Below are 24,284 nucleotides of genomic sequence, written 5' to 3'. Positions count from 1 at the left end.
ATTCTGAAGGCAACTGGATTTTGATCATGAAGGAGTTTAGAGCCCTTAATATCCCGTATCCTCAGTTCAAATATGACATTACTAAAAAGCAAAAGGTACAATTTAAAAGGACTTCTGGGCTATCTCGCTAAATTGGGAGAAGCATCTATTTGCCCTGATTTTTTATAAATTATCCATGAAGTTTAAGATTCTACCTGGTGTCAGAGTATCTTCAGCGAAAATATTTCCTTGGCCTCTCTTGGCACTTTGCGTTATTAAACTGATCTTCCTAACAAAAATCCAAACCTTTTCTAGATATTTTAAGCTCATTATTTTTCTCCACTTTCAAGTCACAAATCTGGAACACTTGCTCCCTGTCAGGAAAACATATCAATCCATCAGTCAATACAAAAAACACTGCATATATTAGTCTCCTCTGAGGATTAGAGCTTTCACTCTTACACTGAAACTATCATTTACTAAGTTTACATTGTATTTATCAAACTTTAATTTTAGTTTTCTCCCTGAGCACCCAATAAAAACATATTTATTTATTATTACAACCATTGTCCAATGTGAACTGCAGTACTGAAAATCAGATATCAGTACTTATTTATATTTAACACATACACATCAAGTAAATGATCACAATTCTTGTCTTGCACACAACAGAATTATTGGTGTCTCTACTGATGCAACCTATCTACCCAGAAAGGTTCGATATTTCTGTAGCATATTCCATGACAGCAGGTTTTTTATTGATATTAAGAACTGATATTAAGAAGTGTTAGCTTTTGATACCAAGATTTCCCCATCCTGCCCCCTCAATGGTTGTATGGGGAGTTTATTCTCAGTCTATTTTACTGTCTTTTATTCTCAGTCTATTTTACTGTCTTAGATACTGCAGCTTGTTCAAGTAGGCTTCTTTAGGCTATCTGCAGTTAGAATTTGGTTAGATGCACTTGGCCAGTTTTGCTTAATTTTCAAAATTTTGATTTGTTTTCAATTTGTATATGCAAAATTCCTATTAACCAATATTATCCATACTTTTTACTAAAACATTTTTGCATTATTCAATTTATTCATGAAAACAGAGACCAAACCTTTTGATACTTCACTTAAAATCTTCCTCCATTTCAATCTATGCCATTCGTAACTTTTTCTATAACTTGAGAAAGTTATATTATACATAATGCATATTTCTTCAAAAAAAGCATTAAATTATGCATTGCTGAAGTTAATTCAGCACAAGTGAAAACTGAATGGTCATCACTACCTTAGCCTTTAATCAAAAAGGAAGTTTACCTCACTTAAGCTTGTGATTAAAACACATGAACTACATTTTCCCTCTCAGTATTTCTCATACAAACTTGCTGCTCTATCAAAACATCACTGTTAGAAAAAGATAACCAGCATAGCTCCAGTAAGATACTATTTTCTCCTGGATCTGTATTTAAATTGCAGTCTATCTCCCTATGGGCTGGCAGCAATTGCCAAGGTCACACAGCGACTTCCCTGCAATTGGAGGCAGCACCACTTGATGTGCCAGAACCACCCGCCTATTCTCTGCACGCATATCACATGCCACAAAGCAGTTCTGAACAGCCTACAACACTTTGATCTTGATCTTGGCAACAGCAGTCCTAAAAGACACCAAAAAGCACGTGCCACACAGCACAGGCAGCGAGATCAAACATACTGCCAGGTTCTAGATCCTCACTGTGGGAATTTCCTAGATGAAAGTGCGCAAAGGTTTTAGGAAGCAGACCAAAGTGCATGCTGCAAAGGAAAACAACCCAAAACATCTGACTTGAAAGAAAATTCCTTCCCTATCCCAAATGTGATGATTGTTTATCCCTCAGTATAGAAGCACGCACACATTAGGCACTTCAAAAAAAATTTAATTTCATTACAATCGCTCTGCACATCCTCCAACATCCATGCTGCTCCTGTTGTTTTCAAATTTTGATGCTTTCAAAGGCAGCAAAGGAAAAGAGAGACATTACATTTCAAGAAAAAAAGCACAGAAGCGTGAGGAGAGAAAAAGGGGAGAGAACGAACACATCCCTCCTGACCACAGCAGGTAGCAACAAGAAACACCGCAGTATGAGATTTACAAAACAAAAACGGTGCAACACATACAGATTTTGAACGACTCTCCTTGTATACTCACCTGCAGATGAATTAAAAAAAAAAAAAAAATCAGGTGCCTAAGGGCTCTAACAGATGCTACACATTTCTAATTAAAGTTGCTTCTATCCTAAATATGAAGTTTTCCATTATTTTAAGTCACACAAATTGAAGCTAAGGGACATCTCACTGTCAAGAAATTAGAGATGTTTAAACCTCTTCTTGAACTTTACTAGCTGTGTCTGGTCAGAAGAACATTTCTCAAGCAGCTGCTTTGGCTTCTTCTAGACTTACCTACCGCAGTGTGCCATGATGCCCATATCATCCAGGCTGAGGACTTCCTGGAACATGCCACAGCTTCTGTCCAGCTAATACTCTTAAATGATGAGAAACTGGTACTTGACCAGCTCTTGTCTCTCTGTACATCAACTGAGCAGGACTAGCGTGTTCCCTAAACTAGACCTAACATTCTGGATTCACACCCATGGACATCAAGATTTGCCCTACATAGGCAAGTCTTAATAATGCATTTACACAAGAGAGTTCTCTCTGCAGTTTTTAAAAGATTCCCTTGAAAAGCCCCTGCAACTTAAGAATCATGAGAACGTCAAGAGCTGATCATATTGAACATACTATCTTTATTTTGCATTGGACAGCAGTCAAATAATTCTCAACATGAAATTTGTCTGTGTTTACTTTTAAAGCTAAAAAAAAAAAAAAGCTTCTCTTGCTGAGGATGAAGTTCCAAGGCAGTTTAAGTTGAAAACTAGGCATACTGCAGACAAACCAACCCACAGGCTGTCTGCCTCACACCTGCATTGCTGCCCACGTGACAACTTAGTGAATCAGCTCAGCATGGGAAAACTGGACAAAAACCTAACCCTAGAAGGGAAAAAGAAGCAATTAGATTACAGCCAGTTCAGTTTCCTGGACTGCTGCAGAAATTTCAGTGCAAGGCAGAAAGCATGATTGTGAAGCCAGGGAAATGTGGTACCGTGACAGCCTTAGATCAGTCTACAATGCCATGAACCCCACACTCCTAGGTTGTAATTTTACACACACCCTCTTCAGATGCTATATGCAACAGTATTGTCAAAAGACTCATTCCCACTTATACTCTCTGTACCATTCTCTTTCTGTGCAAACATAAGCAAGTGTGCAGCTTTGTAGTGAACTGAATTGGAAAAGCAGCATACGTATTCTTTGTTTCCCCAAGTTAATTTTAACCTAATTGGTTCCCCTTTCAGCTCACCACACAACCACCTCTACGCTTGTGCAAGCACAAGGAAGAAAGGGACACTGGGAGAGCAAATTGCCTTTCATTTCTTTCAACAGCAATGTAGAGGTAAGGTGAATCTACAGTAAAACATATTACTAACTTATAGGTTCACACACACAAATTCTTCAGTTCATAATGTACCCCCCCAAAACAAGAGAATAATGTCAAACTGAAGCAATTTTAAACACTGCCATGAAAAGACTACAAATATCTTTGTTGAAATGCCAGCATATTCCTACGGCGGAATAAAAGACTAGGATTTACTTTCAACTGTGCAGTAACTTACTGAGGACTATGTAATTCATGACAGTGTTAACAGTTCATAATAGTGATTCTTATCTCATATATAACAGGATTTGTGTTCTATCTGCTATGTAAAGCTAGTAAGTTAGTAAAAAAAAAAAAAAACACACACACAGAGGAAAGAAAAAATATATGGGAGGGCAAAGGGAGAGAGTGCTAAATTGTCTATTTAATAAGAAGTTGTACAATAGTTCCTTAAAGGAAAGCCAAAATCTAGCATCAGATTTCTTAACTTAGTCAAACAACATTATTATCTGGTATAATTATGCTCAGTGGGATTCATTTACTCATGAACTTGAAACTGATAACACTATAAAAATCCACCACTACATGGATTTTAAACAGCATGCTTAATGGAAAGTCTCATTATGGGGCAGGATTAAATAATTTCTTTCTATAATTCTTTGCCACCAAAGCTGACAGAGCATAAACTATTTGGGGCTTTTACCTGCCCGAGAAAATACAAGTTTTGAGCATAGGAACATACAAAATATGGAACACTCTTCAGAACAATACAACACTGACTCATTTTGTTTCTAAAAAAAGAGAAGTAGGTTTTGTCTCTTTGAAGAAATTGTTCTGTATTCTCCCCAAAATAATTTAAGGAACACAGCACAAACTACTACTAGTTTTTCTTTTCTTTCTGCTCCACCAACAGTTTTTTACTCTTTTCCTACAGTTAAATTTCTTAGAGAAATGTTAAATGTCAATAATACGATAATCTCTTTTGCAGGGCTTTATTTTTTTTGAAATGAAAACTTGTTATATCAAGAGCATTTTTTTGTTGTTGTTGTTTGTTTTGGTTTTTTTACTACAGGATGAAATCTGGAACCAAAAATCATACCAGTTACAACAGTTCAAAAACAACACATTGACACTACACACTACATGCACAAATCTCTTGAAAACACTAAATGTTATTCACTTGAAACAAATATCTCGTGTGTTTGTTCTGATGGGAGCTGGTGCTATGCAGGAAATCTGGCAGCAAGTGCCCTTGTAGAGCTGTAGGAAATATCTGTTAAACAGCATTGTTTGGTTGCTAGGGACACACCGAATTGTTTGGACAGTTTCAGGGAACAGGGAAACAATACAGAGAATAATGAGGCAGCCAGTATACCCCAGGTCGAAAAGCAATACGCACTGATGTACGTTAAATTAGAGACAAAATTGTTTCAGGTTAAACACAAAAAATGTCCAGAACTACGACAGTTTATTTATACGTAAATTGATATTAAAGAATGGTATTTTCATCATTCTGCTTCTCTACATATTGCTCAAATGCAGCAAGTACTTGAGCACAGTAATAGTGTCCCATTTAAGCGAATGGAGCTCTCTGGGATTCAAACATACAAAGCAGGAAACGACAGGTAACCAGCTGCTCCACATCAGTCTGTGACAGTGGGTGAGCGCATCTCACTTGATGGCTAATGTGAAGCAATTAATTTTAGCTTTCATATACTTTTTAAAAAAATACTATTCTACATTTAATGAAGTGTTCACATTTGCTTTAAATGGTCCTCTCAAAGTTTTTCATGTATTTTCCTTTAACTGAAATTTGCTCTATTTTAGTTCCTACTGTTTCTCAGGAAGTTTGAATGGTCAGACTGAAGCAGAACTTCCATCAGATATCTCCTCTCTTCCGAGACAGCTGAAAATGTATCTAGAATACTCCAATGTATTTTAAATACATTATCCAACTACAAAATAAGGATACTCAACACACTTATTCACCATAGTTTTCACCAAATAGAATTTTTGTTAAGCCCATCTCTAAGGTAGTAAATCATTTTACACAGCCTACATTAAATGGTTAAGCTTTTTTATTATTATTTTTGCAGCAGAGATAGTATCACAGCTACTTTAAGCTTCCTATGATAGCTGTTGCAGAATAGTGTTTGAATATCCAACTGAGAGTATGAAAATTTTAAAATATTATCTACATAATTACTTAATGGAAATTTAATTAAGCTCCTTGTCTCCTACTCTGATAAACCCTAGAACATTTCATCCTACCCCACAGGAGTGATTTTAATATATATGGGAAAATATCTATAACAACTGTTAGCGTGCTTTCTAGCAACAAATCTTCAGGTATCTTACTGAAGAAACCATTGTTTTTTCCTAATAAAGAAGCTGATGCTCAAAGAGTTGACTCAACCTGACCAATATCATCCCAACAAATTACAAGCAGAGCCAAAAAGATAAATCTAGGTTTCCTGCCTCCCAGACCAGAGCTCTGTTTTTTAGAGCAGACAACTTCTTCAGTAACAGTGTTATTGTCATTGTGGGACTGCTATATACTATCCTGTTTCTATTCTTTCCAAAGTCTCTGTACTCACACTAGTGAAAAATCTCATTCCATGGACATGTCTGATTATTTGAATGAGGGAAATGGTGAAAATCTTTATGATTGACATTTACTGGTCAAAAGGTTGACATTTACTTCTCTAATGACAGATGCACATTCCGTATCTTAGCTTCCAGCCTTTGTATCGAAAACAAAGAAAGAGCCATTATAAAAACAACCATCAAAAATCTCCAAACACAAGAACCATAATGCACCTCCAATGAAAGTGTTATTCCAGAACTCAATAAGCAAAAGGTTTAAAAAAAAAAAAAAAAAAAACACACACAAAAACCACCACACCATGCTGTTTTCTTCTAGGGAGACTCTAAAAATAACACTAATGAAAAAGGTATCTGAAATACACACCTTAAAATTACTCTAAAGTGATCTATTTTTTTCAGTCATGTTTTCACTTAAATCACTTGACTTTGCTTTCAGAGTGGCGAGGGGAGGTGCAGTCACTATTCGTTGATCCAGTCAGTTTAGCTGGGTTGCAGCAGCATATGACAACATGAGAACAGCAAGCTATTTTACACTGCTTTGCCCAGACTGTGTACCACTAGTGGTTCTTCATGGAGTCCATTCATAAGCTGGCTTTATTGCTGTACTAGCTTTAGCTGTACTGAACCCCAGCCGACCCAGCAGATACAGTCTTTGTTGCTACTGATCATCCTCAAATTTGAACTTCTTCCTCACAATTAAGTAGTCTTGCCTTTCCAAAGATTCAGTAGTCTTTTTCCCCACTGCTTAATCCTCAGGCAATTTGATTCTGACATTGTAATTTTAGATTCTCACTTGGCACACTTTCTAAAAATCTAACCAGACTGTATCCTATAGGGGAAAAATGAGAAGAGAAAGTTTCTTTGGTAATACTACTTCAAAGTGCTGTTTATCTTTATAAAAATCAATATACCTTTGAAGTAAATTTCTCCCCCATCCTTTCCAAACCTATGATTATGGTCTGCAGATATAGTAAATCAGTCTTCTGTGTGTCACACACACAGGTCCTTGGAAGACCTTCCTCCCTCTTTTAAGCTCCCCCTACCCGCAAATCTTCTGGAGACTTGTTACTACATTCTCTGTCCCATACTCACCTTTCTCTTTTTAGTATTAATTTTGAGAGACTCTTTGGAGAAGTATTCTAAAGAAAACAAGAAATTCTTCTGACCTAGCTGCGTTAACGGCTGAGCAAAGTCTAACTGGCAAATGTTCTGATTCCCACACTAGACTTCGTATCTGGCAGCCTCTTCCCCACCTTATTCTGAGAAGCCTCAAAATAAAACAGGTATGTTACTACTTCTCAAAAAATCTAGAGCAGACAGAACAGTCTAGCCCCGTGAAGGATAAAAATTAACCCCAACCAAAATCACAAAGATAAAAAAAATCAGGAAAAATATTTTAAGTATGTCTTTCACTTAAAGTCAGATACACAAGAAGAGAAAAATTGAGCTAGGAATTTCACCAAGTAAATCATGCTGGCTTTCTTAAAAAAGACTATTCTAGTCATTCCTCTTACCTTTATAGGTAGGTGAGAAGTAGCAAGCCACCAAAAGCTTCTCTCTAAACTTCTCTCATATGTGGAAAGGAGCACCCACTACTGACTTTCAGAACACCAGTTAAAGTATTTATCCCTTGGCAAAGTTTTCCTTCAGGTTCGAAAAGAAAAAAAAGCACTGAAATCGTTAAAAAATAGGTAGAAAGGTAGTAACACACTATCCTGACACTGTCTGTAGAGAACCTGCTACTCTATAGGATAGTGATTCAACAGGAAGAACAGCAGCCACATGTTATCTGTACAAGTATCTAAGTCAGATGTGCAGGTATTTTATACCTATGGAAGGTAGAAAACACAGATACTCTTCTTAAGAAATATAATGGTTGAAAAAGAGGTCAGATCTGACATTCAAGGAAGTGTCAGGAGATCTAGGGCAGCCAGTCAGAACTAGACTACCAGTGGCTGCCGGGCTTGTTCTGTCCACTGAGAACATCAGACTCCAGAGCTGCAAAAGCAGCTACAAGCTACAACCACAAAAATAGTTACTGAAAGCTCACCTGATCTCCCAGGCCGCATAACTCTAATCTGCTCACTATGAGACAGCAGGGAAGAATGCACCACCTATGGAGCAAGTAACCACCTTTACAAATAAGAAATTGAAAATGAAACAAACAAACTAAACAAAAAAAAAAAAAAGAAAGAAAGTCACTAAAGTTTAGGTAAGACCAATTTGACATTTATACATAAAAAATTCCTTAACAACACAAGAGCTGGGACATAGATGGGAAATACTGGCTGAAATTGCTAAGATCATGTGCAAGAAGAAAAATTATCATTCATATTATGTGAATCGATTTACAGAGCCTTCAAAGATAGACCATACACACAGATTATTACAAGAGAGAGAGGAGAAAAGAAAAAAGGAGAAACTCATGAATAAGTTGGACAGCACAAGATGCCAAGAGAGCAAAGCATACACATGCAGTTGGAAAGCAACATGACAAAGCACAAAGGTTTGGGGGCTGGGAAGAAAGAAGGGGAGGGGAAAAAAATTAAAAAATAAAAAAAAGGAAAAGGAAATTGGTTTTGAACTAAATTGTCTCAAGTCCTGCCCAGTCATTCTTGATTATGGCATTGGATCAGGAAATCCTGACCATTAAAGTGTCAAGCCATTAAAACTGCATTGTTTAAATAATTCCCTTTCTAGAACAATTGCCAGCAAAGAATAAACCACCTCTTCAGATAAACAGCTTTAATTAAAAAAAATATATATTTTTTGAATTTCAAAAAAATCCTTCTCTTGGAAAGACATCAGAATTATTTCATTGCACACATCAAAATTACAAATGTTTTAATGCGTCTTGCTTCACTATCAGAAAGCCATTTCCATGCAGATACATGATCGGATTAAAGAAATATAAAGGATAAATTAATTTCTCTCATCTGTTTCAGCTGTCCGTAACCTAGAACGCAAACCATCACATAACTGCAAGAATATAAAGGATCAATGCTATCAGTTAAATTCTCAGGGCTGATCTTCAGAAATGCATTTGCTGTACTGAAGTTTTATACAACTATAACTTTCAACTCAACTTAAAACTGTATAAATAATAATACAAGTTAGATTTAATATATGTATTTCTTCTGGAAAACACCTCTGTAATCCAGCTGCAAACTCCTCAGAGAGAGAGAAAAGATACCACAGCAATTACCTTTTATCTAGCATCTTCTTTCACAGTAGACTGATTGTGAAGACCTAGCGTGACCTACTGTCAAAGTACTTCACACAGCACAAGCAAAGTATTAGTGCTGTGTTGTCAAGTAATAGAGGTACATATCCTGATATCTCCATTTCCTTTGAAACATTATCGTATAACTGAGAATATTTAACTGATTAAGTTTCACACATCTACAAATTTTATATTCTCTCAAAATAATAATAAATTAAGAATAAAAGCCCTCAATTTGTTTCTTAACTTCCTACATCTCAATATTGGGCTTCTACAGTATTAGAAATCATACCTTCAGTAATGGTGCAAGCAAAGAAATAATTCTATTCCTACATGATTAAATGGCAAAAAAAACCCTTACAATACTCATTTTAAAGAGCAATATCTATTGGGTTTTTTTTACATAAAATTATTACTGCAATGGGAGTAAAGATGACTACTTTTATTTAAATATTGAAAGCAAGGATAGAATAACATAACTTTGGCATGTCCTGTTAGCTCTTCTGATCCACCTGCCCGCAGGCAAATGGAAACCAAGCTAGCACTAAGCTTGAGCTAGTAGCATTCCCTGACTTTCAACAAGGCCTGTTCACTCTGGCTCATCACCATATTAATCATGGCTTTTGCTTTTAGATAGTACTGTGCGTTCACTTGATAGCAGAGAGGCCATAACTTGTAAAAGCTCTGCACACGTTTTCTCTTTTCCTCAGATCTAATTCCTGGAGTCAAAAGGACAACTGGAAGGAGCTGAGTTCAGATATCCAGTTATCTGGCATCAATTCCAAGGACTCGTGCCATCAAATTTTTCTTTACAAACATAAGCTGTTAGAGCTTTCTCTGACGAGGTAAATTTTGATACCTTCCCATTACTCAGTGCTGGATTCCCAACCCAGCTGCAGCATCTACCCAGCTTCACCAGTAAGACTCCCAAAATAATGTATCCATTTGAACCTAACATACGCATAATCCTACTGCCTGTATCCATGTTTTCCAGCCTTTGCTCTTAGAAGACATTCGGGGTAGGGGGGAGTTCAAGGGAGATGCAGTTTCCTATTGAGCAAATTTATAAGCCTGTTAGCTGACTTTGGTTTCTCTCAATTACCTTTCATGGCCTATGGACTGCACTTTGAGAACTACAGAATGACTGACTGATGGTCAGCTCTGAGAGACGGCCTTCTAACAACTCAAGGGACAGGTAAGTTTGCAGGTGAACACCCATATACTACTATTTTTCATGGTGACACACACACACACGCCCCCCCCAAAAAAAAGAAGAAGAAGAAAGCAAGCAAGCTGCTCAACCCATGGATGAAAAAAACATATAGAACATTTATTGCTAGCAAAGAAATCTATTCTTCCTTTCTTCTTTCCTGGACCCTGAAGGCTGTATTGATGCTGTGTCCCTGAAGAAGCCTCTTAGTTCTGTGCTAAGCATGATCTAACACAGGCAAAAAAAAAAGAAAAAAAAAAAAGAGAGATCAATGCTTGGCTAAGCAATGTTAAATTAAAAGGTACAAGGGAAGCAAAGGTAGCATTAGGAAGATAAGCCAGTCAGGTCAGAGGACCAGAAGAGCAGAAAGGGAAAGAAAAAGAACTATTTTTACAAATGTTTATTCCAAATTTCCACATACGCTGTATTACAAGTTAAAGACACAGCATTTCACGACAACAACGAGAGTGAACTTACTGTGAATAATTACTTTACATTTACGGTATGCTGACTGCATGAATAGGAAGGAAAGCAGACCTAAACCCTGAACTGGAACCTTTAAGAAACAGTACCTAAAAAACTAAAAGGCAAGGCTATAGTATAGAAGGAATACAGATACAGTGATAACTGGTTGCACAGATAATTTTAACCCAGCTCTATGCTTGTCATTACAACCATATTGTATCTGGTGGAAGTTTTGTTTCCTTTTAACATAGAAATACGCACACATACGCTACAAAGAACAAACGACAAGGTCAAAGTGATTATAGACATGCCTTTGTTAACCAGCAAACAGAAAAAGAAACTTAAATGTCTTTTTCCATCTTTCCTAACCCACAGATTTCTTAGGAAAAAACAAACTTCCCCATCCTCCCTTTGAAGAATTAAGAATATAAAAAGCACTCTACCAAAATAATCTATGAGCATGTATTAAAAAAAACCCTATTATTAGGTTGTACTGAAAGAGAAAATAGTGACAAAATATTCAAAAATTTACTTTTGGTTTTATTTCAAAAGAAGATAGTCTCAGAAGCCAGAAGCTTTTGCAAAGGGTTACCTTGCCCTGCCCAATCCAAGGTAGCTTGTGTATAATCCCTCCTTTTCCTCAACTCTTTCCTTGCGAGAAGGCAATTCCATCTCACAACAGAATGAGGAAAAGACTTTTATCCTCATTAATGTCAAACTGACACCTTTCCTGACTCTGGAAAAAAAACTTTGAAGCATCAGTTGTAAAATGAACGACTATTTCAAATCACATATGGTAAAAATCCTATTAAACAAAATCTATAAAGAAATCAAATAAATTTCTTAACATATTAATATTTCAGATGAAAAATACTTCTACAAGTTAAAGCTCAAAAATGTATTACATTTAGCCAGACCAGATCCATTTAAAAAGCATTTTCACATCTTTTTAAAAAACTGCCTAGTGAAGTATCCAGAAGCATTTTAATGGTATTTCTGATATTTGATTATGGTTTGAAAATTAAAGTGTAAGAGGTATACACAAGAATAAAAGAGAAAGAATAAACAAATACATTTGAGAATTTGAATACGCTTAAGCTACAAATCAGGTTTAAAATAAGTCTCACGTATTAAGTACCAATTTCAGGAAAGAACAATTGATCTACATTCCGATTCTGTCAGTTTTGGCTAGTACTGTAATCCTGCATACACGCTGAAGAGGAAAATAAATCTCTGAAGACTAACTTAACCTGTCAAATCTTAACACAAACATGCCAAGAAGAAAAGAAAAAAAAAAATCCAACGTTTTCAAAAGGACATTCTTACTTGTAAGTTCCTTGAGAATTTAAAAAAAAAAAAAAAAAAAAAAAAGCTTTCTGCACATCAAGGTAACTGCCTAACTTTAATTGTCCCCCAAATAATGATACTCTGAAGTAACTCTGTAAAAGTTCTTTTGCCCTGCACTGAGAGGGATCAACACTCCTGAAAACTGTGCTCTGATAGGTTTCAGTTCCTAATACAACTCTAACCAAAGCTAGCGCATACAGGAGAGACTGCAATGGCACATAAAAAATCTTTTCAAAAAAATCTTTTCTGCAAATCTGCTACAATTAAGTTCATTTCAGAAGCAACTAACTATTGAGAAATTAGTTACATTGTTGCAAAGTCTTAAAAAAGTTCTTCAAATTAGCTGTAGTCTCCATTGTGTTCTCCTATTTACCAAAAGCACTCTTCTGAGACCAGTCCTTTCAACACATCCAACTCAAGGGCACAACAGCCATGTCAGGTGCTAAACCAGTGAGCACCTGGGATGTCTATTTTCAATTTTTTTTGTGAAAAAGTTTGATGAATATAAAAATCAGCACATATTTAGAAGATGCAGGACTGATATCCAGGTTACTTGCATTTATTTTGCTGCTACAGCTAACAAGAGGGAACTGTGTTTCGAGGTTCTTTTGCACTTTTAAGTATTCACACAACAGCATAAGGTAGCACTGAGCTTATATGAAGCCCTAGTTAACCATATTGAAAAGAAAGAAAAAAAAGAAACCTAAGCATGAAGCACTTAAATTTCTAACTGCATTTTCTGTAGAAATGTGTCTATGCTAATTGCACATAAAAGTAAATAAAACTAACAAGAATCTGAAGTTTAGCCATCTTCTTAGAAAAACAGAGAACACCCTTCAGAGCTTTAAGTCTTCAGAGAAAGTAAAAGCCTAAGGGCATAGCACAAGGCTGCCTCAAAATCCTCACATAGCATGCAGACATAACCAGAGCCATATTGGACCTATGTAAGAAAACAATACTAAGTGTCATGCAGCGCTATTCTTAGCCACTGTAAATATATCAAGCTTTCAGAGTCAACGGCTTCTTTGCCAACTCCAAGGGAGGGGACAAGTCACATCTGAAATAAAAATAGGTTCTCATACACGTGTCCATGAAACCCCCAAATGCATGGCTAAATAAGTCATTTAAAAGATTGAGCTGTACTTTACTGGAAATAAAGTTTTTTTCTCCAAGCTTCCTCAACTTTCATTTTTTTTATCTGATTTTAATTTACATTAGAAAGTAGTCTGCTTTCTCCAAAGTAAAAACATTTATCTGATTTCATTACATACGTTTCTACAAACTCTAATAAGCATTGCAGCGTTTGTTGCAGAGCGGCTCAGACCAGCAGGCATGGGAAGGTCTGGGCACGAGGCCCCAGAAGGAGCACGTGGCAGGGCGAAGGGGCTCTCAGCACAGCTTCGGGGCAGCAGGCCACCGAGACCCCAGCACATCCACCTGCGGTTTCGCCAAGCATGCAGAACCCCGATGGCTCCTAATGACTCAGAGGTGGGACAGGATGGAGATGCAGGTAGCTGTCAGCTCCAAAAGGGTACAAAAAGGCATATCCAAAACCTGCATATGGTTGGCAGCCTAAGAACCACTCAGCAGACCCAAGGAGAGCTTGACAGCTGGCATCATTGTCTGCTGGGTCCTGGAAATGGATCCTGGACCCGACAGCTAGACACAAGCATTGTGGGGCCTTACTGCTGAACCAACGCTCTGAACAGCCCTGTCCAGCTGCTGTATGGACTTCTTGAACATTCACACACATTCTGGGACTGGCAAGTACGAGACAGTGAGCAAAACCTGTTTTATTTCAGTTTTAATTACAAAAAAACCAAGCAAACAAACAAACAAAACCTTCTTTTCCTATAAGGTCTCACATTTACATCTGCTACCTTGCCTATAGTGTTGTAGCAGTATTTCCTACACTGCTTTCAGATTTTAGAATACAAATTGTGTATTAGAATTATTGGTATTTTTGCAGGAAGACACAAAATTATAGAAAATATCCAGTCTATAAGCAAAACAGCAAACAACTGAGGCATTGACCTACAAAACAAAATATGGTAAAATCTGTTCTGAGGTCTTCCATACTGATGGTCAGGAAAAAAATGTTTATAATAAAATCTGCATTTTAAAGAAGGCAGCCTATAAAGAGGTGGGACAATTGTATAACAGCTACATCCAGAACTGTAATGATTTGAATACTATGAGATTCTCGGGCTGGAAAAGTCACTAAGCATCTAACTGTATGCACTGACACCAATGATGGCTCGGCCATCAGCAACAGCAGCAGAATTTGCATGGCTTTTAGGAGATGGCTTTGAAATACTTTACCACAAATGAAAAAAGAAAAAAGGAGGGGAGGAAATATACTGGAAGAAAGGTAAGTAACTACTAAGATCCTGTTTTAAAACTTCACCAATGTCTGGTCCTCTTCAGGAACAGAGAGCAAAATTTTCTAGTGGAGGATATCACAAAAATGCTCATCTAAATCATAACTCCCCTTACTACTGCTACATGAAGAGAAAAAAAAGTCACTTAGGCTACTAACCAGGATTAGCATGGATAGGCAGCCAATGCAGCTATCTCTTACATTGTAATATATAAATATTGCCTCATTTTAAAAATACATTATCGGTATACCTTGCTTCATTCCTGCTCGGGTATACTGTTAAGAAAATAGTTTTTTATCTTTTGCCCTACTGTTCCCACTCAGCCCTGGAAATCTCAGTTTCTCTGGTCAAGGTTTTGGACCTCAGCTTCATCTCCAGCAATATATGAGTTAGGCAAAATCTGTACCTATTTTAAGAAAACATATTACTTCATTAACCTTCTTCTAATCAATAGCCTACAGTCTTTATTAATAAAGCCAGATGAACAACTGAACAAACGGGGGAATGGGGGACAGACAGCAGCAAAGAGCAAGGAAAACGGTCACACGGCACTTGCCACCATTGCTATTTGGGCTGCAGCAGTGACGAGAGGCCTCCGTCAGGGAACAGGGCCTCAGGATTTACCACAGAACTGAAAACAGTGAGTTATCTAATGCTAACACCTGGAGTGAGACCAAATGCAAAACCATGAAATGATCACAAGCTTTGGCCACTGTTGAGTTACATACAAGTTGGTGACCTAGAAATTCAAGATTCACATCCAGACCTCATCACCAATCTCTTCCCCCACTGATGTGATATTTACGTTTGTAAGGTCACATATCGATAACATCAAAAAAGCTGTTTTCATCATGCTGTAAAAAAATCTGCGTCACTACTGAGCTGACTAGGAGTTCACTAGACCCACAAAAGACAGAGAGTAAAGTTTTATTCCTCCACCGGGGGGGGGAAGTAATTTGATCAACACAGATAAACATACATAAAAACCAGCCTCTACCCTTTTAAAGCTTTAACTGGGCAAAATTAGGTCTTTGGATTTTTTTTCTTTCTTATTTCAACACTAATTCACTTCCTTTTTGCTAAGTGTAAGAAAGTCCCTTCAAACTACAAGGAGCAGGAGCCCCTGATGTCAGAAGAATTACCATGGCTAGCTGAACACTGAAGCCTCTGAACCAAAAGAAATAGATGGAAAGAGCAGAGGAGATGCACCAAATGCTGCCAAGCAGCAACTCACTTGTACCACAGATAAGTAAGAGCATATCAGAGGAGCGAAGTAACTGACCCTGGTAAAAACAGTAGCAGCCTGAAATGCCAAGAAAGTCCAGATACTATTAAACTAGCTATCCAAAACTCTATGGATTTCGCAGCCAAAACTCAGTATCTCTGGGTTAGCTTCCTTCTGTCTTTGCTTTGTCATCATAAAAATGAACTGAAGTGCTAGCTTGCCTTTTTCCAGGACAAGACCTCATTTGTAGCTGAAAGAACAGTAAAAGTCTGGTGATACTTGGCCCAACTGCTTTGTCCTGCTGACAGCTGGCACAAAAAAGATGTTAGAGAGATAAAGGAGGCAGGTTTCCACTGAGATGTCAAACACTGAATTTTCTAAACCTAACATCAGTTGTACAATGACCAGCTGAGTTTTTACTGAACAGTGACCCAAACATACCAGCACCTACGCAAGGACAAAAGTTCTTGCTCTGGAGAATTTATGTTCTAGTTCAGCAAAGGAAACAAATAGGAATGATGAATAAAAGAGTCATAAGGCTGCTTAGGCTGCTTTAGTAGCATTGTGAATATGTTTCTTTACATTATCCATGAGTTACTACTGATTTGTCAGGGTTTAAGGCACTACTATACCTTTCTAGTCCAGCTGTGGCGGTAAGCGAGAAGGGAAGCTGCAAACAAGAAAGTTGAAACTGTCACAGAACCATCGGCCAGCCGTGCCAGGCGGGCAGAGCCAGAGCAGTCATTTATATTTCCATTCTGTGTTCTCCACTGACCTCTTTGAGAAATTAATTACTTCTAAAAGTAATTACCTCAATTAATTCTTGAAGCAAGAAACCATTGTTCATATACATTTTTATTTTATAAGCTCCAAAGGGTAGTTTGCTTGTTTGTTTTAAACTCTTGGCAGTCTACTGGGGCTACATAAATGTGAAAAAAATACTTTCTTCACTTTGGATTTTAAAATTCTTCTTCATTCTTAAAAGAAGAATGGAAAAAGGTAAAAAATTATCTTATTTGTCCATCCACCCCTTTTTTAAGCACACTTTGCTTGTTCGCTTCACTTACATCCACTGATATAGTCATAAAAAACTTAATTCTGTAACTGTATTGAAACATTCTCCATCTCTAAATAAGCTAGCTTTTTGATCATCACCATACTTAAAATACTTTTTGAATGACTACAACCACGAGACACTTCCAATGCAAAGCCGATGATAAAAAGTTCATTTCTTTCTATACTTTAATATTTCAGTAATATATATTCTAATATTAAAGTCATTAAAACTAAAAAATACATAATTCTATACCTTAACATTTCATTTTGGTATGTTATTGTAGCTTGTCAACCTAATATCCAAATAATGTTCCAGTAAACTCCACTTGAAATTTCTCACAGAAAGCATTTTCCACCAGACTTAGTAATATAAAGCTTTGCTTGTGACCTTAGCACAGGCAACTGGGAACAGAGTCAAAACAATTAACTTCTGCATATACAGTAGCATGGTACAGTATCTTTCAGATTACAAGTACCTCTTACCATTTAAAAGTACTTTTTCTTCTTAAAGTATACATTCACCCTCTATTTTGCAATTTATCTAACAGAATTAAAAGTTCACCCTGACTAGCATCATCATTCTTTCTAGAGGAATGAGGAAGAATATTTTTTTCCATAGAAAGGAAAACTGGAACTCCATGAAAACAGGATATAATATAACAAACAACAGTTTTGCTTCATACAGCAGTTTAAAGTTGTCAACCACTTTTCTAAATAAATACTGTTTTGTCAGTGATCTCTTAAATGCTATTAAATCTCTAGTGTCTGAACCTTTCCCCTTCAAATACAAAAGCGCCAGAGCTAGAGTTTAAAACGGAAGAAAAAAAAAATCAGCAGAAATGAGGTATTTGATATGGGTTGTTGCAATTGGTTTATCTGGAGCTTTCCTGAAGTCCATGCAGAGCATGCAGTTTATTCTAGCAACAGTAGCTGACAGAATGGTTTGCATTCTGGCCACTTTCTCCTTTCAAAAGCATTCTTATCCGCAATTTAAATCATTACAAAACCTACTTATGGATTTAGCAAAAAGGTTATTGTTTTAATAGAGAGAACACACCAAAGGAAAGCTCATTCTGGTATATTTATGCCTGATGAAATTAAATAACGTGTATCTTAACACATACTGTATTTACTACTACTCCTGCATCTTTATTAGAAGCTAAGCGTACAGAACCTCAAAGATGACACATTCTTTCAAAAAAAAACCCACAATATGTTTTCTGCATTAACATGCAGAAAAGTCCAAAGTAAGGCCCAAAACATCACTTTTGATTTGTAAAAATCTAGTCACATACACTTCCTTAATGAGCATTCATGCCCATATGCCCAATCTACACAAAATTTCCATGCAAGTACACAGTAAAATGCACTGAAAAGTAAGAAACATTATTTCCAAAACAAAAACAACAACAAAAAACAAAAAGAGGATCTTCAGCTAAACTTTATAGAGGGCATCAAACAGATTAGGCAAAAAAAAGGGGAAAAAATACATATATAGGCATGTGTGGTTAGCAACAGCGAAAGCTAGACCATCCAAAAATCACAGCGCATCAGTCATGCAGAGGAGAAATGAGCAAACATAAAGCAGGCTTCTGCGCAATACACATGAGAGCAAGTGATCCAGCTGAGCTGAGATGTCCACTCAGGGCTGCCAAGAGAGGCTGCCAGCCTCTCACTTGCAGGCAGCTGTCCTCACCCTTTTCTTACACCGGCCCTCATGTCCACTGTCCTTTGACTTAGGATGACTTGGTTTGCTAACCAAACAAAAAACATTTTTCCATCACCTTTCCAGAAAAATTTCTGCTGATTTAACAACCTAAATCAGCTCACCATGGGATGAGACAAGTACCAGAGCTGGCAGGTGAAAAGGGGATAAGACTGTACAGTGGTGGGCAAGGCTGCCCCTTTTGCCAAAGTGAACAGTTTGTCACCTCATAAAACTTCATCTTCATCCTATTCATTCAACTCAGACTAACAGAGTGGGACTGAAAAAGTCTGACAACTTCAAAAGATTCAGTTATGCATTCTGGGCATTCTTCAGCTTTACAATGGTACAGTTTGACAGGTTTGGAGAACCTACTTACAGCACAGTTGTCTCCTTCCAGCCTAGATCCATTTGTAGACCTTCTTGAACAACCACTCGACCATATCTAAAAATAAATTTCTCTAAATAGCTATTTTGCCTTTAGATAAGATTTTACTACATAGAACATGTTACTGGCATTTCATTTAACTGAATGTACGCCAACATACCAGATACTAGGAAATGCATTAAAGGAGACCTAAGTTGACAATAGAGCCAACTATGGAGGTTACACTCCATAATCCCTTCTTACTCAAAATACAAAAACCCCTGATACATTCACATTTTATTCAGTGGTAACTACTGGCAAATACTTTTAAAATAACAACTATCAGGCTATGCAGAGGTCACTATGAGGACACTATTCCTCCTACAGCAAACAAACTTACTGCTTCAGCAGTACTAGGAAGAGACCTGCAATTAAATTTACTACTCTGAAGTACACTTAAATACATCTGAGCAAACAGAAAGAAAAAAATGAAAAGCCCTCCCTGTCCTCCCAGGGCACTCAACCCCAAAAGTCACACCGGGATTTAGTAGCATTTTCAAAACTTAACACAGTGTATTATCAGAGCAGAACCTCTCTTAAGAAAACCAACATTTCATTTTTGATTTGTAAAAGAGAAAGAAATCTCCAATCAAGCTAATCCTTCCAAAATCATTGTTAACACACCCTTCACCAAAAAAATTTAAGGACAACAGCCTCAGTTCAGCTTTGGCAGACATAACTTGAAGAACAGTGCCATTCTCTTCAACTGTGTGAGTTGACAAAGTTCTTAAAGCATGAGAGTGACTTGTGAATCAAACCGAGCAAATTGATACAAAAATCTCATGAATTACCTCCAATACAGAGGTACCATAATAAGCCACAGATGAGCTTAAAGACAGACATAAATACACAAAGGACAGGTATACTATTTAACAAATCTTGATCAAATACACACGCCAAAACTCAGCATAGCAATAGGAAGCTTATTAAGAGTTATTAGAAAGACAATAGCTTTTTTGATCCTTTCTTTTACTCTCAAGAAATAGTTTTTTTCTTAACTTGACAAGATGACTAATACAGTCAGTATTAGAAACACAGAAGGCCTTTTAAAAGGCAGCAACAGGTCATAGTCCTGTTTACTGAAAAGCAGTTGATTCTTGCCTACAGACCATAAGCCTCAAAAAAAACCCATGCATAGTTTTCCTTAAAATACATGTTATATCTTAAAGAAAGGTTTCCACTACATAATGCTTTTCTCTGTAAGACGCACCACACTTGGTTTTTGAGCACGTAAATTGTATTACTAATATATAATTTTGATGGCATCTAGAGCTCCTTTTATCAAAGTTATTGTTTACAAAAACTGACAGCTTTCTTACACTGACATAAACAACAGTTAAAACAGATATTTTGCTACAAAACCAAAAACTTCAGAAGAATCATTAAATAGACCTCATATTCAAATCACACTGAACTAAACACCAGAATAGACAGCTTTAAGGATATGCTTTTTTTTTTCTTTAGAACTGAGTTTCATCATCATGTCTAAGATTCCTCACATACTATGGAACTGTGCAACCTAGAAAACAGCCAACACAAAAGCTCCATTACATCCATAAGTTCAGTAAGCAAAGCCATTCTTAAACATCCTTACTGCACAGTTGGTTAAAGAGAACATTCCCGACTACTTTAAAAGAAGTAATGCCTAAAATTGTTGGCACAGAGACAGCATTTTGAAACTAGGCTATACAAATGTCACTCCATTGTTGTTACTGAAAGAAAAAAGATCAACTATAATAAAACCTTAGCCAGCACTGCAACAACATTATGCCAGCTAAGCAAGCCCTTAAACCAGACCCATGGAGCTCTGCTGAGTTTCTGTTACACATTCAAACATTCTTTACAGATGTCTATTTTTATGTATATACAAATGCACAGAAGTATATGCACTCCTCTTTCAATGCTCTTTAGTATACAAAATTCTAAGTCTATCTAGTAGCCCATAAAAAAGTAGCATACACATGTAAAAATTGCATAGAAACACAGGAGAAAAAAATCTTATGCAATTTCTCAGCATATGCGAGTTTATGGAACTTTCAAACATCAATGTATATATTGCATAATTCTTTATTCGGCACATACTGCATCACTTGCCTAGAAAACGTATTAAAAGAAAAGTGACTAGCTCACCCACTCAACTCAGCTCACTAAGCTATCAGCACGAATTACAGTACTTCAATGCAAGCATTACAACTTCATCTAAAGGGCTGCTCATAGCTGCTCTGCACAGTAGAGACACATCAGACTGTGACTTGCATACCCTGAAAGACTAGGCATGCAGTTATATCAAAAAGACGCCAAATCCCCCAAAAGTGAAAACTGGGGAAAAGGTAAAATAGAAATCTAATTAGTTAATAGAAAAAAACTCGTTCGTTAACAGATCATCCAGAACCTAAGTACCACTTGGTTAAGAAAGAGGCAGAAACATCTTTCCCCGTTGTGCTTACATAACTGAGGACATAAAGGAGAAGACATAGCATCATACAGAACCTTTTCTCAGATACTCCTTATTTTAGTCTTTTTATTAGCCCTTATTTTATTATAGCTGACACACAATCACCTAATCTAGGCTCTGCAATTCATCTTATTTATACAGCATTTACTTTATCTAACTGTATACTGAATTTATCTGAATATGTCCTACAGTTTATTTCAGTTTGGAAACAATATACGTTAATAAAACCAACTTTAAGGATTCTTAATCATTTTTATGAGGCACCTGAACCTTTTACTGCAAAATATTTTTTAAAATTCCCTTTTGATTACTTTTATTTCAGCAAGAACATTAGCAACTATAAAGTACTAATACACAGTATCATTTGGAACAGCTACAGTTAAATTCTAAAACACCAAAAAAAAGAAAAGCAAAACCTATAAATATGCCTGTTAGAGACATCCATTACTTTAAATTAAAATCAGAAGTCTAAAAGTTACTAGTCCAAAACATGAATTAAAGCAATTAATGCAAAGAAAAAAACCCTTATGTCTGAATAAGCTATTAAGGCACGCTCAGTATCTACTCTGCATACTCTCCTACTGATTACTCTCTACCACTGATTAATAAACACATTGTGCCATAACGCATTACTAATTATCTCAAACCAGAAACATGTGAATCATCACACAAAAAATGCTAGATCAGGGTAAAAATCCCAACAGAGGTATCTTGATGAAGTGTTTGGTGAGGGAAACTGTGCATCTCAGTACACCTCAAACAATTAATGAAATGTAACTTGAAGCTGAGATGCCAGATACCTCCTCCTACTTAAGGTTTTTTAATCTTTATGAATATAAAACACTTACAATGCATAAAATATGTAGGATCTTAGTTGATGTACAACTACATCAGCTCTGGCATCGCCTGACATCCTCTCATTAATCTGCTGTGCTCCCAGGAGCAGAGCCTGCCACGCAGCGCAGGGCAGCTCCCGGGCCGAGACCCTGCACTGAAGCATGTGCGAGGGGGTGATGTGAGGACACAGGGGCTGTCTTTACGAGGAAGAGCATCCTCGCTTTCGTTGCTTCAGTTCAAACAAGAAACCCTAACAGAAATCCTATGTTTGGGCCATTTAGAAGATCAAAGAGGACACCATTTTCAGATAAAATAATGGGTTTGCACTGATGCACTTAAGGTACAAAAATAATTCCCACTCTAAAACACTCAGTCTGCAGATAATTGCTTTTGCTTCAAAGGGACATTTTGTGCTTTGCAGCGTCAGACACCACTGCAGGGACTGGCAGCTGCTTGCCATCTCTCTCAGGCAGCCAGCAAAGCGTGCACACAACTTTATCAGAGTGAAACAACTACAACCCAAGAAAACATATAAACGCTTATTATTTCTTACGGGAGAACTGGGAAGCGGTAGCGCACTTTGCTTGTCGCTCACACTGCATACACCAAGTTGTACCAACAAGCAGGGTGACTAAAGAAATCCTGTCTATAAAGCGTAATTTTACGCAGCAGCACGCACAAACCCACCCCGCTAGGACGCGGTAGCTCCGGGCGAAAGCGACATACTTACAGCTGCCGCTCCAGGACTTCAGCAGGGACTTTATGTTGATTTCGAAGAACACGGAATCCTGCAGGCTGAGCATCGCGCCGCGCCGCCGCCGCCGCCGCCGCCGGGGGACAGCGCTGCGCCCGGGCGGCCCCGCCGTGCCGCTGCCCGCGCCGCCGCCGCGCGGCCTCCCGGTGCCGCAGGGCGCGGGGCGGGGCGGGGCGGAGCGGGGCCGGCGGGCGGGGGAGCGGTGCCCGCCGCCCCGCGCTCCCCCCACCTCCCCCGGCCGCGCCGCGCCGCGCCCGCGCCCGGCCCCGCAGCCCCCCCGCTCGCCGCGCTCGAGAGCCGCCGCGGGGCCTGGGGCCGGGGCCGGGGCGCCGCTCCGCTCGCCAGAGCTGCGAAGTTTCTTCCTGCCTTTCGAGCGAGGATGCCTAACGCCGCACTGCCTAACGCGGAGCCCGCGCCGGAAGGGAGCCGCGCTGCGACCGAGCGGGGCCTTGGAAGCAAGCAGAGGCGCAGGCAAAGGGCTCCGGAGCACTGGGCCTTTTTCTTTTTTTTTCCTTTCCCTGTTGCCATAATTTTCCCAGTAGATGCGGAACGATACAAACAAACAAAAATCCATTCATCTACCAAATAAAGTCTACAGCCTCCAATAACCAGAGACGAGCAATAAAAACGCACAAAAAGGCTTTTGCGAAACTGGAGGTACTCTGGACTGCAAGTGCTTCACAGCGATAAGGACGCAGCTAGAGGCAGCTCCAGGAATACTTCGTGTTAAAAACTTTACTTGAAGAAAAATGCTTCAATTTTTAATAGCTTTATATTCTCTGTACTCTTATTTAAAGCAACAACATAAATGAAGCATTATTTTGTCATTTATTTCTCGATTTTCAAAACAGATAAAATTGACTTAAAGTTACTTAGTTAATGAAGAACAAGGCAAAAGCTGATGCTCTAAGTCCAGGCTTGAAAAGCAACTTGAAAAAGAGATCTTAAAAAAAATGGTTTGCAACATTCTTGGCACCAGAATTCTTTGCAATTCTTTAAAGGACTAACGCTGCGAGGTGTTTTGAGAGACTTTCCGATTAAGAATATGGGAGAGCCATTTGCACACAAATACAAATACTTACAATTATAAACAAGATGGACCATAAAGACCTGTTTACAATTTGCTGGTTTTCAAATAAACTTCCAGTTGAACTGC

General features: G+C 37.9%; 1 protein-coding gene across 12 annotated transcripts in view; it reads right to left on the bottom strand.

The window, feature by feature from the left end:
* The window catches only part of FRYL (FRY like transcription coactivator), a 183,405-nt gene that overhangs the window by 108,441 nt on the left and 50,680 nt on the right, over positions 1-24,284 (bottom strand). For 2 of the 12 annotated variants that reach the window (XM_064511175.1, XM_064511173.1), the window contains one exon: positions 8,094-8,157. The exons of 8 other annotated variants lie outside the window; for them this stretch is intronic. In XM_064511175.1, the coding sequence (XP_064367245.1) occupies positions 8,094-8,112 (19 nt within the window). In that variant the 5' untranslated portion in view covers positions 8,113-8,157. Of the gene's footprint in view, positions 1-194; positions 325-8,093; positions 8,158-23,104; positions 23,198-24,284 lie in introns of those variants that run through there. 2 more of the 12 variants (XM_064511174.1, XM_026093735.2) reach the window with 2 other exon arrangements.

This window comes from Dromaius novaehollandiae, chromosome 4, assembly GCF_036370855.1.
Source record: "Dromaius novaehollandiae isolate bDroNov1 chromosome 4, bDroNov1.hap1, whole genome shotgun sequence".
Classification (NCBI taxonomy): domain Eukaryota; kingdom Metazoa; phylum Chordata; class Aves; order Casuariiformes; family Dromaiidae; genus Dromaius; species Dromaius novaehollandiae.
Note: the sequence above shows the minus strand (reverse complement) of the source record. Positions and strands in the feature narration are given on the sequence as shown.